Source organism: Mustelus asterias, chromosome 2, assembly GCF_964213995.1.
Source record: "Mustelus asterias chromosome 2, sMusAst1.hap1.1, whole genome shotgun sequence".
Taxonomy (NCBI): domain Eukaryota; kingdom Metazoa; phylum Chordata; class Chondrichthyes; order Carcharhiniformes; family Triakidae; genus Mustelus; species Mustelus asterias.
Window position 1 is genome coordinate 48,778,330 of NC_135802.1, and position 18,764 is coordinate 48,797,093.

General features: G+C 41.3%; 1 protein-coding gene across 1 annotated transcript in view; it reads left to right on the plus strand.

Moving 5' to 3' along the window:
* The window catches only part of cubn (cubilin (intrinsic factor-cobalamin receptor)), a 374,618-nt gene that overhangs the window by 162,539 nt on the left and 193,315 nt on the right, over nt 1–18,764 (plus strand). Inside the window, exons 31-33 of the mRNA XM_078200308.1 lie at nt 8,008–8,189; nt 18,271–18,427; nt 18,628–18,744. Of these exons, the coding sequence (XP_078056434.1) occupies nt 8,008–8,189; nt 18,271–18,427; nt 18,628–18,744 (456 nt within the window). The remainder of the gene's footprint in view (nt 1–8,007; nt 8,190–18,270; nt 18,428–18,627; nt 18,745–18,764) is intronic.

Here is an 18,764-nt window from a genome sequence, read left to right on the forward strand (position 1 = left end):
GAGCTCAATCAGAGCACCACCAGCATAATGTCATGGAACCCACGCCTTTATTATTTTTCACAATGTGTTTAAAAATACAATGGGAAAAGCCAGCAATCCGCCCTCCACTTTCCCCACCTGAGACCACACTGAGACAAAAGAAATCGGAAAATTCTGTCTGTAGCATATATCTGGACTCAGGATTTCATCTGATTCTGGCATGAGGCAGAGTGTTATTAATAATGAGACTAATACTTGTCCTTTTGCTTCATTGGTTTTTCTGTTCAATTTTAACAACAACTTGCATTTATAAACTACCTTTAGCAAAATAAATCACCCTAAGATGCTTCAGAGGAATCTAATTCGATAAGAACTGACATGAGCCACATCAGAAGCTATTTGAACAGGGGATCAAAAGCTTGGTCAAAGAGGCAGATGTAAAGCAGGTTCTTAAAGTAAGAGATAGTGAGGGCATTCTGGAGCTTAGTATCTAGACATAAGTGCCAGAGTGAAAGAAGGGAAGGAATTCACATGAGACCAGAGTGAGAGGAATACAGAGTTCTTGGAGGGATGTGGAGGAGGTCATGGAGTCGGGGAGGAACAAGGCCACGAGGAAGACAATCTTAAAACTGAGACATTTCTGGACTGGGAGCTCATATAGGTCAGCAAGCACAGGAATGATGGGTGAACGGTATTTGGTTTGAGTTAGGATATGGGTAGCAGATTCTGGAGAGCCCTGAAGTTTACAGAGAAATGTCAGGCAGAAGGGCATTGCAAGAGTCAATCTCCAGGCAACAAAAGCATGGATGAGGGCTTTAGCAACAAATGGGCTGGGGCAGCAGTAAAACTAGGCAGCGTTACAGAGATGGAAGTATGCAGTTTTGTTGATGGAGAGGATTTGAGGCTGAAAGCTTGGCTCAGGGTCAGATATAACATGTAAACAGTCTGGTTCAGCCTGAAACAGTGGTCAGGGAGGGAGATGGGATTGGTCGCTAGGGAACAGAGTTTGTGGTGGGAGTTGAAGACAATAGCTCCTGTCTTCCCATTGTTTTCTGGAAAGAAATTTAGGCTCGTCCCAGATTGGGTGTCTACAGACATGATTATTTGGTTAGAAAAAGATTTGTATATTTATTAAAGTACAGACCAACAGATTAGACATGTCCTTAAGTGGAACAAATAATTCAAATGTAGCTTTTGTTTGTAAGAAATATATAAAGCAAAAAGGATCCCTGTGCCAACTAATTGTTATGGTCAATGAATTTAATCTGTTTGGAAGCTGGTTGTTGATGCGAACACAACAAATGTTGTTATAATAATTATATAATATTTTAGAAAGTAGAGATTTAATTTTAAAATGCTTATTATTATTTGCCCATTTTAAATCTCTTTCTCCAGGTCTGAGAATGGGCTGTAGATTTTTCTCACCTGTCTCTACAATGGTCAGTCACTGGGGGCGAAATGAGGGAAACCTTGATTAACTAACCAATTACTTAATTTTCCTTATACCCTGTGAGGAAGTACCTCGATCCTGGTAGTTATCTCAATAGCAGCACAACTGAAATCCAAACATAAAATGCTGCAGATGCTGGAAATCTGAAATGAAAACAGAAAATGCTGGAATTCTCAAGCGGGTCAGGCAGCATCTGGGGAGAGAGAGAAAAACAGAGGCCAAGATTTTTGTTCCTGCTCACAGAGATTCTCTGCTCTACAAATCCAACCTTTAAAAATAGCAGCCTGTATTTCTGATTTCCATTATAGGGAGGCAGGCTGGATTAGAAGCCAAGCCCTCCACTCCCAGAATGAGTGTGGAGGCTGCTGGCTGCAGAGGCCATCTGGGTGAAGGTCTGCTTTTATGCTCGAGCACTTTGTTGAATTTAATTTAAAAACATGATTAAAATGAAAAACAGACCTCTAACCCTCACCACCTCCACTACACCACACACCCTACACGCTCCTCAAGCCCCGTCAATGCTAACATAGGAGCGAGAGTGGGCTATTTTTCCCATTGAGCCTGCTCAATTGAGCTTTATTTAGATCATGGCTGATCATCTACCTCAATGCTGCTTTCCTGTACTATCACCATATTCCTTAATGCCATTCGTATTCAGAAATCTATCGATTTCCATCTTGAAATGATTGCACTTCTACAACCCTCTGGAGTAGAGAATTGCAAAGATTCACCACCTTCTGAGTGAAGAAATTCCTTCTCATTCTCAGTCTTAACTGGCTTGCCGCTTATTCTGAGACTGTGTCCCCTGGTTCTAGACTCACCAGCTAGGGAAAACATTCCATCCACATCCACCCTGTCATGCTCTGTAAGCATTTTGTAAGTTTCATTGAGATCACCTCTTTTTTCTTCGAACTCTAGGGAATATAGGCTCAGTTTTCTCAATCTTTCCTCATAATACAATCCCATCATCCTAATCTGATGAGCATCCATTGCATTTCCTCTATGGAAATTATATCCTTTCTTAGATCAGGAGAACAAAACTGTACACTCCAGATCCAGTCTCGCCCAGGACCTCTACAATTGCAGCAAGACATCTTTACTCCTGTACTCAAATCCCCTTCTGATGAAAGCAAAAACATTTGGTTTCCTAATAGCTTGCTGCACCTTAATGCTAGATTTTAGTTATTTATGAACAAGGACACCCAGGTCCCTTTGGACATCAACACTTCTCAATCTGACACTATTTAATATTCTGTCTTTCTGTTTTTTTACCAAAGTGGATAACTTCATATTTATTCACATTATATTCCATCTGCCATGTTCTTGCCCATTCACTTAGCCAAGTCTGTTTGAAGCCTTCTTGCATCCTCCTCACAACTTACTTTCCACCTAGATGAAGGCAAAATGCTGAGGATTGTTGGTCATCTAGACTCGAAACATTGGCTCTATTCTCTCTCCACAGATGCTGTCAGACCTGCTGAGTTTCTCCAGCATTTTCTGTTTTTGTTACTTTTCACCTAGTTTTGTCTTATCAACAAATTTGGAAATATCACATTTGGTTCCCACATTCATATCATTTATACAGGCTGTGAACAGTTATGACCCCAGCACAGATCCCTGCGGTACTCCGTTGGTAGCAGCCTACTTTCTTGAGAATGACCTGTTTATTTCTACACTCTGATTTCTGTCTGTTAACTGATTCTCAGTTCATACCAGTATATTTCCCTCAATTACCATGTGCTGTGATTTTGTTTGCTAATCTTCTGTGTGGAACCTGCAAAAGAATCTTCTGAAAATCGAAGTACACCACATCCACTGGTTCTCCTTTATCAATGCTACAAGTTACAGCCTCAAAAGCTCCTAAAGATTTGTCAAATATGATTTCCTTTTCATAAATCCATGTTGACTCTGCCCAATCATATCATTATTTTCCAAGTTATCACATCCTTTGATAGATTCTAACGTTGCAGACAGGAGGGAGATTAATTTAAACCGCTTTGATTTCTCCTCTCACTACCTGTCCACAAACAAAGAGATGTATTTGATTTTTGATTTTCCCCTTTATAAGTGGTGACATTGTTTTCCCAATCCTTCTATTTGGAGTGTTCCAAACCTCTATGAATGACCCCACAGCAGACTCAAGATAAATAAAATAAAAGGGTTGGTTCATTTTACACATACACAAAACACAGGAAAGAGGTTTTGCCATTTCCACGCCTTTTGCATTCATACAATAACAGAGGGATAAGAGGAAGAAAGGGGTTCAGGGTAAGACCACAATAAGAGTTATGAATTTATGTGAGTCCAGATTCTTGAGTCACAAGTCCAATGGCATATTCCTTCAAAGCGTACTAGGCTGGCTGTTGCAGAGTGATGTGAGGATTTCCATGATGGGAGAAGGCACAGTAAGGCACAGACATAGAAGTTTCAATGTTCCAGTCGTTCACATTGTAGATAAGGATCAGGCAACTGTAAACCTGGGCATGGGTCTTGTTGCTGCTACCTGTGAGATGGTAAATGGTAGATGGCGATGAGCTGCTTTCCTGTAGTCCTGCTCTTCTGAGGTCAAACAGTTACTGACTAAGTATGGTTCCACACAGCAATATTACAGGTTCTAGCAGCTTGGGGATGGTCATGTGACATAATTCCGCTTCTTCTCCTGAGTGCTGGACAAAAACCATATTACATAGGAGCAGAAGTAGGCCATTTGGCCCATCGAATCTTCTCTGCCATTCAATGAGATCATAGCTGATCTGATATAATCCTCAACTCCACTTTCCCGCCTTATCCTCATAACCGTTGATTCCCTTACAGATTAACAATCTGTCTAACTCAGCCTTGAAAATACTTAACAACCCAACCTCTACTGCCCTCTGTGGTACAAAATTCCACAGATTCACGAGGCTGAGTGAAGAAATTCCTTCTCAATAATGTACTGGAACTTTGAGATGCGTAATAGCAGCCAATGCAGATATACCGGCCCATCAAATCTGCACCAACCACAATCCCACCCAACCCAGCCCCTATCCCCATAATCCCATGCATTTACCCTAGTTAGTCCCCCGACACTAAGGGGAAATTTAGCATGGCCAATCCACCTAACCTGCACATCTTTGGACATGGGGAGAATAACCCCAGTGACCCAAGCCAGGAATCGAACCCAGGTTACTGGTGCTGTAAGGCAGCAATGCTAACCACTGTGCCACCGTGCTGCCCCAGTTGTGCAGTTTCAGGAAGGAGCATTAGCGCCTTTCTTTTTATGAGGTAATACGTCTCTGATGTTTGTCTGAAGTTTAGCAATTCCTCTGTTATGAGTCATGACTAGTCAGGGTAAAGCCTTGGTCCATTAAAAAATAATAATTTTATAGAGTAGTCAGGTTGGTGTAGATGTATATTTCCCATCCTCTGGCTGAGACAGTAACATTTTCCCTACTACTGATGTCAAACATAACAGGCCTGTAGTGTACCATTTCTCTCTCGCTCTCTTCTTAAATAGTATGGTTACATTTGCTACTTTCCAGTCTGCAGGAACATTTCCAGAATCCATAGCATTTTGAAGAATAGTTACCAATGCATCATTGTCTCCATATCCACCTCATTCAAGACTCTGGGATCCAATTCATCTGGTCCAGTAGGTTTATCAACCTTCAATCCAATTAATCTTTTGAGTACTACCTTTCATTACTACTGATTTATTTTAGTTCTTCATTTTCACAAGTCCCATGGTTCCTTCATATTTCTGGGAAATTTTCTCTATATTCTTCCATGAAGACAGATACAAAATATGTCTTTAGTTTCTCCACCATTTTCCTGTTCTGCATTAAAAGTTCTCCTGTCTCCACCTGGATTGGACCCACATTTGTCCTTGCTAATCTTTTCTTTTTCACATACCTAAAAAGGCTTTTACAGTCGGTCTTCATGAACCTTGTAAACCACTTCCTTTGATTTAATACAATCTTTAACTTATTTTGTGAGCCACGGATGATTCACTTTTCCTTTTGGGCTCTTGTGACTAACAGGAATGTATGTTTGTTGTAGCACGTGTAATAATACTTCCCTAAATGCGAGCTATTGCTAGTCCACTGTTATTTTCTGAATACACTGTAGCCAAATTCCCCCTCAAATGAACAGACTGATTTCTGGGATGTCAGGACTGACATATGAGAAGAGATTGAGTCAGTTAGGATTATATTCGCTGGACTTCAAAAGAATGAGAGGGCATCTCATAGGACCCTATAAAATTCTAACTGGACGACACAGGGTCGATGTACGAAGGATAATCCCGATGGTGGGAAGGTTCGGAACAAGGGCTCATAGTCTAAGGATCCGAGGTAAATCTTTTAGGATTGAGATGAGGAGAAATTTCTTCACCCAGAGAGTGGTCAGCCTACATAATTTGCTACTACAGAAAGCACTTGAGGCCAAAGCATTGTACATTTTCAAGAAAGAATTAGATGTAGCTCTTGGGGTAATGGGGAATCAAAGGATATGGGGAGAGGGAGGTGGGATCAGGCTACTGAGTTGGATGATCACAATGAATGGTGAAGTAGAATTGAAGGACTGAATGGCCTCTCCTGCTCCTATTTTCTATGTTTCTACACATATGAATTTGGAGCAGGAGTACGCCACTTGGCTCCTTGCGCCTGTTCCGCCATTCAAAAAGATCATGGTTGATCTGATTTTAACCTCAACTTCACATTCCTATTAATCCCCAATGACCTTTCACCCCCCTTTCTTATCAAGAATCTATTGAGCTTTGCCTTAAAGATATTCAAGGACACTGCCTCAACCACCTTTTGAGAAAGAGAATTCGTAAGTCTCACAACTCCTCATCTCTGTCTTAAATGGGTGATCCCTTATTTTGCAACAATCACCCCTAGTTCTAGATTCTCCTACAAGAGGAAATATCCTTTCCACATCCATCCTGTCAAGACCGCTTAGGATCTTGTATGTTTCAATTCTGAACTCCAGCAGGTGCAAACCTCGCCTATCCAACCTTTCCCCATAAGACAAACCCATCTATTCCAGGTATTGATCTAGTAAACCTTCACTGAATTGCTTCTAAAGCACATTTCCTTAAATAGGGAGACCAATTCTGTACATAGTACTCTCAGATGTAGTCTCAGTAATGCCCTGTATAACTGAAGCATAACTTCCCTACTGTTGTATTCAATTCCCCTTGCAATAAACAATAACGTTCTACTGGCTTTGCTTATTATTTGCTGCCTTTGCATAGTAGCCTTTTGGGATTCATCAGGACACCCAGAGCGCTCTGCAATTCCTCACCATTTCGATAATATCTCTTTTTTAATTGTCCTGCCAAAATGGACAACTTCACATTTCCCACATTATACACCATTTGTCAGATCTTTGCCCAGTCACCTACCTATCTATATCCTTACGTCCTTTTCACAACTTACATTTCTATTCTATAACCATTTGGATCTGTCAATCAAACAGCTCACTTCACAACAACAAACTGTGATAATGCTAGTTTATAAAATCAGTCATTGCAGCAGAAATCTTATAATGAAAGCCCTCAGGCTCATGTTAACAGACCAAATGAAATATCAAGCACTGATTTTTCTTTTTACCTCTGGATTTTACTTTAGCAGAGATAAATTGATTGACAGTTGCAATACCCTTTGATAGTTCTTTGACAGCTTTGACAGTGCTTTGACAGCTTGACAGTTCTAACAAATTTCTGCACTTTTTACACACAACCGCATTTACTTTTAACAATCCCAAAGAGTACCTTACCTCCCTTAAATTTGTCTCTGTACCATATGCAAAGGTGTACCTTACCTTTCCAAAGGTGGTACCCTGGTTATCCAAACAAATGTACCAAATTCAGTCAAATCTGCATATGCTGAGCTTCACATTCCTGGGCTACTAAAATCCCACTCCAGTGGAGGAAGCTGATGATTTAACTGGCTAGTTTCCTCCACAAAATGTGCACGTGTGAACCCTGGCCTGACGCCAGTCCCTTACCTTTTACTGCTATGGAAATAGGAAATGTTGTGTTCGGGACGGGATTTAGTTTTTTTCAGCCATTTCCCCTACTTCCTCCATGCTGGAAAGCCTCTCTGCTTTGGTAAAAATCTGGGCCAGAGTTAGCATTCTAGGTTGACAATCTTCATTAAAACTGGGAAAAGTTAGCAGGGTTTGAGCAAGGGATGGGCAGAACAATTAGAAACAAAAGGAAGATCTGCGATAGATTGGAAGACTGGAGGGACCGAATGACAGAAAGGGCCAAAGGAATGGTGAGGGCACAGGAAACAAAACACAGAAGATGTGCCTACAGCGGGTGTGCTTCTGTCTCAATCGCAGGCCTTCTTCATTTTTGAGAAAAGTCTATGCAATGAAATAGCATGTGCTGATACCAAAATCTAGACCATTAATATAATCATTAAACAATTATTAATCAAATTTATTGTTTAAATGTATGATTTGGGGTTGAGGAAAGTGGTGCAGTGTTGGTCAACAGTAATAGCCACCCCTCCTGAAGTAACATGAGGCTTACCATTAAAGTTATTTTCATTTCCTTGCAAAAGTGCCTTTTCCTCTTTCATTTTTAGGTTGTGGTGGGATATTTATAGCTCCCGAAGGAAAATTCCACTCGCCAAACTATCCCAGTCCTTATGGCAATAATGTAGATTGTTCCTGGGTCATCACTGTGGATACCCACGATCGCATCCTGCTCGAATTCGCTGACTTTGACCTTGAACAACATCATTCGTGCGATTCTGATTACGTGGCAGTAAGTCATAAAAAATTGTTTGAATCCATAATTTATTTGGTAGTTGCTTAAAATAATTTTATTGGAGGGTTTGTGGAGTGATACTTTAAGAGATTATTAGTAAATCAGTACAATATTTTTTTAAATACTTAAATCAGTACAATATTAATGTATTGTGGTGAACCATCGTTGGTTCCCACTAGATAGTACTGAGCCAGGGTCTGGCCAGTACTACAAGTATGTATATATGTTGCTGTTGGGGTTAGGGATGGGTTGTTCTACTTGTTGCTGTTGGGGTTAGGGTTGGGCTGTTACACCTTGTATTATAGTTATTGTGGTACATCCCAGTCGGGCTCCGACTCCTGGGAGAGGTATAAAGGTCTCTGCTCTGTCTGGAACCCCTCAGTCTGGGATCGTGTATATAATTAGTAGCTGCATTGTTACAGCAAATAAAAGCCTTTATTTCCTGAGCATCAAGCCTCGTGTGTGATAACGCGCATCATGTATCTACATTAATGTATGTACATTGATATATGTGCAGTTTCAATTTAGATGTTCTTCCAGTCCTCATGGATGGATAAGCATTTTCATGTGACTCAATATTCTATAGATTCTATTGTCAATGCTGAATTATACACCAGATTTCACTCGGGATTTCTTTTTAAACTGAGCACGCTCCCCATTTCTCCCCCTTGCGACTTTGCAACCTGATACTTGTTATATCTGTTGTTGATTAATTATATGCTTGGTCTCAACTGGAAATCATGAACAGAGCTGTGTTAGGCAAGATTGCACCAGTAAATCACTTTCTTTATCCTCAAATATAACAAAAGGAATCAGCCCATCTTCAGACACCAGAGGTTAGAAAGATCAAAGAAATATTTTCTATCAATGTTTATGCTCAGTACAGAGACAGAAGTCAATGCTGGAGAATTTAATACTTCCTCTGCTTAGTTTTAAACAGCCCAGTTTCATCACTGATCAGAAAAGGTCAGATGGAAAGCAAAATTCCATCTACTCCACCATAACAGTGTGCTTCAATTCCAACTTCAGAAAAGCACTCGCTACTGAACCAGGGTGAAGGTTTCAGTTTTCTACATCAGCTAACATCTTCTGAAATTGGTTGTATAATATAGAATTATGTGTGTTTTTGCACTGCAAGTTGGCACTAAGTGTGGACAAAGTTGAAAGAATGCCTTAACTTATTTATTGGCTAGAGAGGTTTCTGCTTTCATGATACTTGGTACCGTAATGGCCAGAAGTACCATGGACTGAGGTGTGAATTAACTGACATTTGCCCAGAAGATTGAAACAGAAACTCTCCCCTATTGTTTCTGCAGAGCAAGGGAACTTTAGCTTGATGTGCCACACTCATCCAGTAATTACTTGATGCTGACACTCAGTACAAAAAGGTAGCAAAGGATACAAACTCCCATCATTGACACTTCTCAAAATCAACCCAGAAAATAATAAAATTAGAAGGATATGTCCATGTTGATCTCTTGAACAGAGTAACTGATAGAAGCAAGAATTTGATCACATGCTACAACAATTAGCTTGCAACAATTGAAAACAGTACCAAATAAACCCAATCTTGCATTGATCACGATATTGTATAAAACTTTTCTCATTAATTGCTGTTGAGATTCTATTAGCAGTTGCTATTTTCCAAAAGATGTGCTGGTTAGATGCATTGGCCATGCTAAATTCTCCCTCAGTGTATCCGAACAGGCACTAGAGTGTGGCGACTAGGGGATTTTTGCAGTAAGTTTTAAGTTTATTCATTATTGTCACAAGTATGTTTATATTAACACCGCAATTAAGTTACTGTGAAAATCCCCTAGTCGCCACACTCCGGCGCCTGTTCAAGTATCAGTAGCAGTATCAATATCAGTAACTTCATTGCAGTGTTAATGTAAGCCTACTTGTGACATTAATAAATAACAAAAAAGATAGTATTTGAAATCTCAGACAGTTTGTTTTGCATTCCCAATTTGGCACAAATGGAATAATATTCCAGTTTCTTTTTAGTGTCTTTGTATATCTTGTTTAAAACAAAGCCTTTCCCAGTGTTTATTTTTAATAGAAATACCTGTGCTGTGAGCTTCACAAATTAAAGACTAAGATTAACTGCAGACGACTGAGACAATGATCATTTCCAGTGAAACTTCCTCTTTACGGAGGCTGCGTCCTTTCAGCTGCATTTCAGCAGATCCTTCATCACACATCCAAGTAGAAAATGAGTCCTATTCTTCACTCTGCTGCATCCTGTTTTGTATAAAAAGGCAGAGTTAGTGATTTTATGTTAGTTATTCCAAAGTATCAACAAACATGCTGCAATGTCAATGTGAATTTAAAACCTAGGATATGATAAGATCGATTAAGCAGTCCGCTTGATTTCTTTAGCGATACTATATTTTACTATTGATGAATCATGTCACTGGCACAGCTGCAGGGCGAATTTGAGTGGCTCACACAATGGCTGGAGGAGAATTGGATAGATCAGTTTAAATACACATATACCAGATGTATAGGGTTTCCTGTGCGCAAATGAAAGGAAATGCGATCACTGAGAATGGCCACCGCACTAATTAAGTTCAAACTAGAATGGAGGTTTTGGAATTGGAAACACATGTAGATTCAGCAGCCTTTCTGCAATTTAACCCCTCCTGCGCCCAATCTACACTTAGATTTGAACAAGCTCTGCTTGCAATGTCAAAATATGTTTGTGTTAACTTAATATTTTCACACAGAGAATGGTGGGTGCCGAGAACGCACTGCCAGAGGAGGTGGTGGAAGCAGGCAACCACATTTAGGGCGGAACAGTGGTTAGCACTGTTGTCTCACAGCAACAGAGACCCGGGTTCGATTCTTGGCTTGGCTCACTGTCTGTGTGAAGTTTGCACATTCTCCCTGTGTCTGCGTGGGTTTCCTCCAGATGCTTCGGTTTCCTCCCACATTCCAAAGATGTGTGGGTTAGGCGGATTGGCCATGCAAATTGCCCCTTAGTGTCAGGGGGTCAGTAGGGTAAAGAAATGGGGTAATGAGGGTAGGGTCTGAGTGACATTGTGGTCGGTGCAGACTCGATGGGCCGAATGGCCTCCTTCTGCAATGTAGGGGTTCTATGATTAGCAACATTTAAGTGGCATCTGGATGGGTACATGAATAGAGAGAGAATAGAGGGATATGGACTGAGTAAGCCAGGAGGTTCTTGTTTTAGTTTACTTAGGGCATCATGATTGGCGCAGGCTTGCAAGGCTGAAGGGTGAATTTGAGTGGCTCACACAACACTGAACTTCCAAGCGAAGTTCCTGTGCTGTACTTTTCTTTGTTCTTTTGTTCTTTGTTCTTTAATATTCACCTTTACATATTTATTTTCTTATATGCATGGTATTTTGTAAACAATATATGCATTTTAATGAAATACAGAACACTTTCTGGCAGCAAAAGTTGTTGCTCATTTGGAAATTTTTGTACTGATATAAATATTGAAGAATCTTAAATTACCTCAGTGATAATTTGTATATTGCTGGAAAAAGAGACATGCTATTGAAGCTTTTTGTTTTGCACTCATCAGGATAGATTGACAAGAATAGCAAATCTAAAGGCACAACAAATTTATACTGCATATGAAGAGGGTGCTGATTTGTTGACAAGGAGACTCTGATTGGTAGAGACTGTGGAGAATGTAACAGGGAACAGTTAACTGTCAATCTTTTGTTTAAATCCAAACCAGGCAGGTTGACTCTGGTCAAGGCATTGCCATGGGAAATGAACCAGATAATGGCTGCCCCCCAAATTTTTGATTAATTGAAAAAGGCACAATGCGTGGATACATTCTTTCTGTTGCAACAGACATAGCCCTGTAGGTGAATATATGTAGCTTCTGGCACGCATTAGTGAACCACACTGAGACCTAACCGATAATCTTAATTTGGATTTCAGTGTAGCTCTTAGTATATCTAACGTCACATCTAATGTTGAACACTATGGGAGGAATTTTCCCATCCCGTCCGCCCATGGGAATCATAGCGAATGGCAGGGGGGAGGAGAGCAGACCATGCAAAGGTCCATTGACCTTGAACGGGATTTTCCGGTTTTCCGGCCACCCGCCCAATGTTCTTAGTTCTGCAAGCAAGGGTTGGTTGAGTATGGACTATAAAATTACCAGTAAGAGGTATGTGTGGGTGTTATACAGTGACTTGCCTCTTGGTTGCTTCTTTCCACATATAAAAGTTCTGGGTCTCCCAATCCTAGATATTCTGACAGTAACAGAAACAGGGTATGTGGAGAATCATAGATTGCCCCTCTCTTTTGGTTGCATCAGTTGATAATTTTCTTGGTCTTAAATGTTTAATGTATCATGAAAAAAAGGTGCCTAATATCAGTCCCTAAACAGATTGCCATCTCAGTAATGATAAAAAAGCAGTTGTGTTAATACAGGATCTCCAGTACTTCAACCTCAGTGTACTTACTTTAATTAAACTAATGGCTGTAACCTAGTGACCTAGTCACAGATTCACATTTCCATAGGTCTGTGATGGAGCTGCACTCCACCAGTGCCCTTTGACATCCTTTTTTACAGCCAGATACCAAAAAGTCTTTTGTTCCCAGTAAAATGTGACATCTGAGGAATTTCTGAGATCACCACCCAAAAAAATTCTTCCTTGTTGCCATGGCAGTGTATGTTATTGTAATTGATTGTTCACTGCATCAAGGATCAGAACTAATTAAACAGCCAAATTTAAATGAGTGGCTACATTTATCTAGTGGTGACTCTTGGTAATTCTACTGTTACGGCCAGAAAATTGCCCAACAGATTCAGCAAAGAGTTTTGAAATATCTAAAAGGAAACATCTGTCGCCGAGTATTTAATCCTTTGTGTAGTTCGTAATGGGTGATTGGGAACAGTTTCAAATTTGTTTTCAGGCCGGAACAGGGCACTAATGTGTCTAAAATTGTGGGACACAATTTACTGACTTGTTTTTACCGATGTTCAACCATTATGATTTTGGGGGGGGCCTCGGAATGAGACTGGGTATAAGCAGGCGAGAGAGAGCCTGCTTGAATAAGCAAATTAGGCTCTTATGTCTTTAGAACTCCAACATAATTGTCAAATGTACATGAATTCCACACTCTGTTGAAGAGTATAGGACGCCCTCCTAACCCACAAAAATCTTCCCATATTGCTATAGACATTCAGTGACTTTTACAACATGTATTGGGAAAGAGGAAAGCACCCTGAGCTGTAATTACTCACGGCAATCTGTGTGGTCTTTTAGTTCAAGGCTAAAAATTGCAGCTTTCCTTTCGCTGGGCCTCTGCAGGCCTACTTTGGAGTCATTCAAAAGCAAATACAAGCACCCTTTTCTTAAGCTGATCACATTCACATTCTGAGACAGGCTCAATATCCCATTTTTCAAAATTGTGAGTTGTTTCTGAAAATTAGTTCTGTCTTGTCCACAAAGAAGAAATCCACTTGGAGGTGTGCTAAGGTGGATTTAATCACATAGCTGGCTGTGCCTGTGAAAAGTATTTGTTAAGTTTCATTGTGCTGTGCGACAGCTAGTTTGGTTGGATCTGAATGATTAAGCTTTGGAACCAAAGTATGTAATATTCACCCCTTTTTTAAAGCTTACCATCATTTGCCAATTGTTCAAGTGATGTCCATTTTTGACCATAAATGTGATATAAAAACTGATTCTAGTTAATTGTCTAATTTTAAGTTCTGAGCAATGACATGCACATGGTGTTCAGAAAGGAAACATACAAAGAAATGTGCATTGTTTTACTGCGGTTTAAATTAAATTGCCTCAGATGCTTTTCCGAATATCTAACATGTTCAATTTATTCCATGTGGAGGAATTTAAATTTATCTGAATTTTGCACGAAAACCGATCTTTGGTAACTTTTATTTCATTTCTTTATCATTGCTTTTCTACAAATAGTTATCATTTTGCTTCCAGTGGTTAATACTTCATATGAAATGCCATTAGCATTTTTACTTCTCTTGTTTTTGACTTGTAAATTTGATAAGATTTTTAATCCTACTTCAAACTTTCCAAGCCCCACTTCCCTTTTTACACTCTGTGTCAGAAAGCTAGTCACTTTAAGACTGCAGGAATCCGCTGCGAATACAATATAAAATCCAAATATCTGTGACCAGCTCACTGCACTTCCTTTAATTAAACTTGCGGTTCTCCCCCGGCGCACTCGTCATACATTTGTAAGCCTGTGATCCAGCGCAGCGATCTAACATTCCAATCCCCATGGAAACCAGTCTATATTTCATGTCTGCTGGATCAACATTGAGTCAAAAGTTGATGCATCTAACGTTATAAGAAATATAACTTAAAACTCTGGTAAAATTCAGAAGGCTACATTTTAAAAGGATCCTGCTGAACAGCTAAACGTAGACTGTGCATTTAAAATTTTTCACATCTGAACATTGTTAAAATGATATAAAACAGAAAGCAAAAACTGCACAAAATTCAAACCAAAAAACAAGTGAATGTACGTTTCAGCCCTGTCAGATTCTATAAAAATCCTTTATCGAAGCTGGAAAGTATTATACAAGTTTTCCATATATGACTGAGTAAAATAAAAAGGGTAAAATGAATAAAGGAAAACCATCAGCTATAAGCAGGAAGTCTGAGTGTTATCATAGAGAGTGACCTAATGAGTATAAATGGCCTCCAAATGACTGTTCCTTCAGAAAAGAGTAAAATACTGGTGAATGAATTGCAAAGATGATCTTACTGAGGGAATAAAAATACATTAAAAAACAATTTGAAATAGTTAAATGAGAGAATGGAGATCCATTGAAAAAATACTCAATAAAATAACAGGGCTGATTTTAATCCCTCTGCATGAAGTAAACGAAGTCGTAGCAACTGGCAAAAGGCACTGTGTCACTTTCTCCCTGTTTACACTGCTCCTCCAGCTACCTTTATAGGACATAATAGGCACACTTGTGTTAAGCTGAAGTCCACTTGTAATATGAAAATTGGGGTGTTATTGTGTACGTCGGACCCAATTGGAATTTTGAGGTATAAAAGGGTGGAAGCCGCATCACATCGGGCGGGGTTTTCCAGTTGCGCTCACTCCAAAACCGGAAAATCCCATCTGAAGTAAATGGAAATTTGCATGGTCTCCCCTCCCCCCCCCCCCCCCCCCGCCCCACCTCTGCCCGCTACAATTCCCATGGTGTGCGGGACATGAAAATCCCCCCCCCCCCCATAATCTCTCAAATGAAAATAAAATACTGCAGATCTGAAATAAATCAGAAAATGCTGGAAAAGCTCAGCTGAATTGGCAGCATCTATGGAGAGAGAAACAGTTATTTTCCGATAATTTTTCAATGTCGGTCCTGATGACAAAACCAGAGAGAAAACTGAAGTTGCCGTACATTCAACCTCTTTAACCAAAAATATTTTTCTCCATGAGTTTCACACATGGTGGCCTATCTCTGATTTGCTTACCCTGCCACGACTTTATGGCTGCGATCAGTGGGGCTCACTATTTAAACGCCTCCCCAGCATGCCCCAGAACCTGTTCCTAGTCCAGTCTAGGGGAATGCCAGGAAGATAGTGCCATGTTTCACAGAGGGAGCCCTCAAAAAAACTTGTGGAGGGGCTCCAGCATGACATTCTCTACCTGCAATCAGGCAGAGCTCCAGCTAGCAAGGTCACCAACCCCGCCTGGGAGGCTGTGGCTGCAATAGCCAGCTCGCTCCATAAGGGTACAGGACTGCAGTGCTAAAAGAAGATGAGTAACTTTCTTCATTCAGCCAGGGTAAGTCTGCCTCCTCATGTGTCCCGCAGCACCCCTTAATTCACTTCTCACCCCACCATGGTGATCCCACTCCCATCCACTTCAGGGGGGCCCAATACTTGGCATGCCAACCACTCCACCCCCTTTCCGTGATTCCCCCCAGTAGCTGCTCTGTTAATCAAATCTGATCTGGCAGGACTCTCGCCTACACTCTCCACACCTGACTCATTGCGGGACAAACCTGAGCACAACCGGCTCGAGAAGGCACAGCCTGCTGGAATGATGTCAAAGCTCAAGACCCAAACTTCCTTAGAGGAATGAATCCTTGAGCTTGCTGGCGATGATCAGGATCACATGTTTGCAGAGGGCGAGGTGGGGCTAACAATACAAGTGAGAATCTTTAACACAAGGGAGGCACAGCGGCAAAGTGGTTGGCACTGCTACCTCACAACGCCAGGGACCCAGGTTCAATTCCAGCCTCAGGTCACGGTCTGTGTGAAGTTTCTACCTTCTTCTTTATGTCTGCACAGGTTTCCTCTGGGTGCTCCGGTTTCCTCCCACGGTCCAAAGATGTGCAGGTTAGGTTGATTGGACATGATAAATTGACCCTAGTGTCAGGGGGATTAGCAGGGTAAATGGGTGGGGTTACGGGAGAGGGACCTGGATGGAATTGTGGTCGGTACAGACTCGATAGGCTCAAATAGCCTCCTTCTGTACTGTAGGGATTCTATAATTCTATGATGGCATCCAGCCATGGTATAAGCTTCAGATAAGTTACCTTTCTCCTATCAGTGTTCCTCTGTCCTGCACCAATGCCACCTCGCTTCCCTTGCAGGGCAATCAGTTGACCAGCTTGGACCACCCTCATAGCCCCTGGAGACCACAGACTGCAGCAGCTCTGAGGGAGACATCTCAGAGACTGGCACTGAAGAGGTGTCATAGCTGTCACCCGCACCCTCCACCAGTGCAGATACTCACACTTTGGTGGGAATAACTAGTAAGATTCTGAGTCACTCACTTGTGAGCACTTCATCTGAAGATCCACAGCAAGCAGAGGCAGGAATGTTCCAGGGATCAGGCACTCAGAGGGATGCCAGAGCCCTGGACTTTGCTAGCCAAGCCCGATAACGTGCCTGTCGGTTCAGTCGTCCCTGAGCTGCTGGAGCTACAAAGACTCACGAATATTAAGAAAGGATGTCAGCATCCATCCTCAGACTGCAAGGTCAACTGGAAGAGTCCCATCGTCTTCTGTCTACTCCAACATCTCCCTCGCCCTCGGAAGTGAGGTCACCAGGTTCTTGCTTTTACAGAGCTGCTGTAAATTGCGCTGATGTGATGTTTCGCCGGCACTCATTGAATATTCAATGAGGAGGGAAATCCCGATCTGAGAGCTCATTAATAAGATGTAAATGTATTTAAATAAGGTTCCTGTCAGAACCCCTGTTATGTTATCAGCGAGGGGTGTGGAAAGTGTGGAAATCGGAAAATGTGAGTTCACGGCGAGAATCGCATTTTCCGATTCTCGCGGTATTTTGTACCTGCGTTGCCATTCTCGCTGACAGTTAGTGTGGGCAAAACATTCCACCCACTGTTTCTCTCTCCACAGATGCTGCCAGACTTGCTGAGATTTTCCAGCACTTCATAGTTTAATTTTACATAAACTGTGCCCTTTTAACCAGGTTGAAAGTAAACTAACCAGCAGTCCTTAAAGAAACCAATGAAATCTACTCCAGAAACAGCCTAGGTAATACCAAAGTTTTTTTTGATGGGGCCAATAGAAACAGCACCATTCCTCCTGAATGCACAACATCTGTCTGAATTGTCTGGTTACTGCTGGCTCAGCCGAAGGCACCTGAGATTGATACAACCCCTCTGATTCCACATGAGAACCAGCTGATTTCTCACCCGTGCACATACACAATGAGCTACAATAGGCATCTGCCAATCATTGGGCTTTGATGACTGAAGCCCAAGCCACAAAGTGACTCAAGCAGTTGGCGGGTGCACTCTGTGCACCGCCCACCTATCCATTCTCCGCCTGTAATTAAAATTGCTTCCCTCATCTCCAAACTGGAGAAAGAAGCAAGAAAAGGAGTGACCTGGCCAAGATCTGAAATTGCTAATGTTAACTTTGAGACCAGAGGGTTGACCATTCAGGAAGCTTGCACTGAGCTTGGTTGCAACAATGTAGAAGGTCTGGGGTGATGAGCAAATTATGAAATTGCCTTGAAGCATTTGAATAAATCGAATACCCTGCCCTGTACTGCTCTTGCTGCTATTGTTCCATAATCCATCATGCTAACCTTTGCAATTATCCCTTCTCTTGTAGGTTTATGATGGTCTGGATGAAACAGCTCCCATGTTGGGAAAACTGTGTGGTAGTTTAATTCCAGAAGGGATCACCTCTACTCACAATGTAATCCATGTACGATTCCGCTCACAAAGCAGTGATCAGCACAGAGGATTCAGAGCACAGTTCACTCAAGGCATGTCCAATTTAAACTTTTATCTTAGAAGATTTACATAGAATCCCTAAAATGCAGAAAGAGGCCATTTGGCCCTTTGAATCTGCACTGGCTCTTTGAAACAGCGTCCCACCCAGATGTCTCCCTTCTGCCCTATCCACGTAGCCCTGCGCATTATTTAACCCAGAAAGTGCTGTTTTCACAATCTGTTTTGTTTACAGCATGTGGATCCTATATTATTACTGATGACATTGGTGGAGCTATCACATCACCTCTGTATCCCCACAACTATCCGAGCAATCAGAACTGCAGCTGGATTATTCAAGCCCAGAAGCCATGTGAGTAAGACTCTCACTAT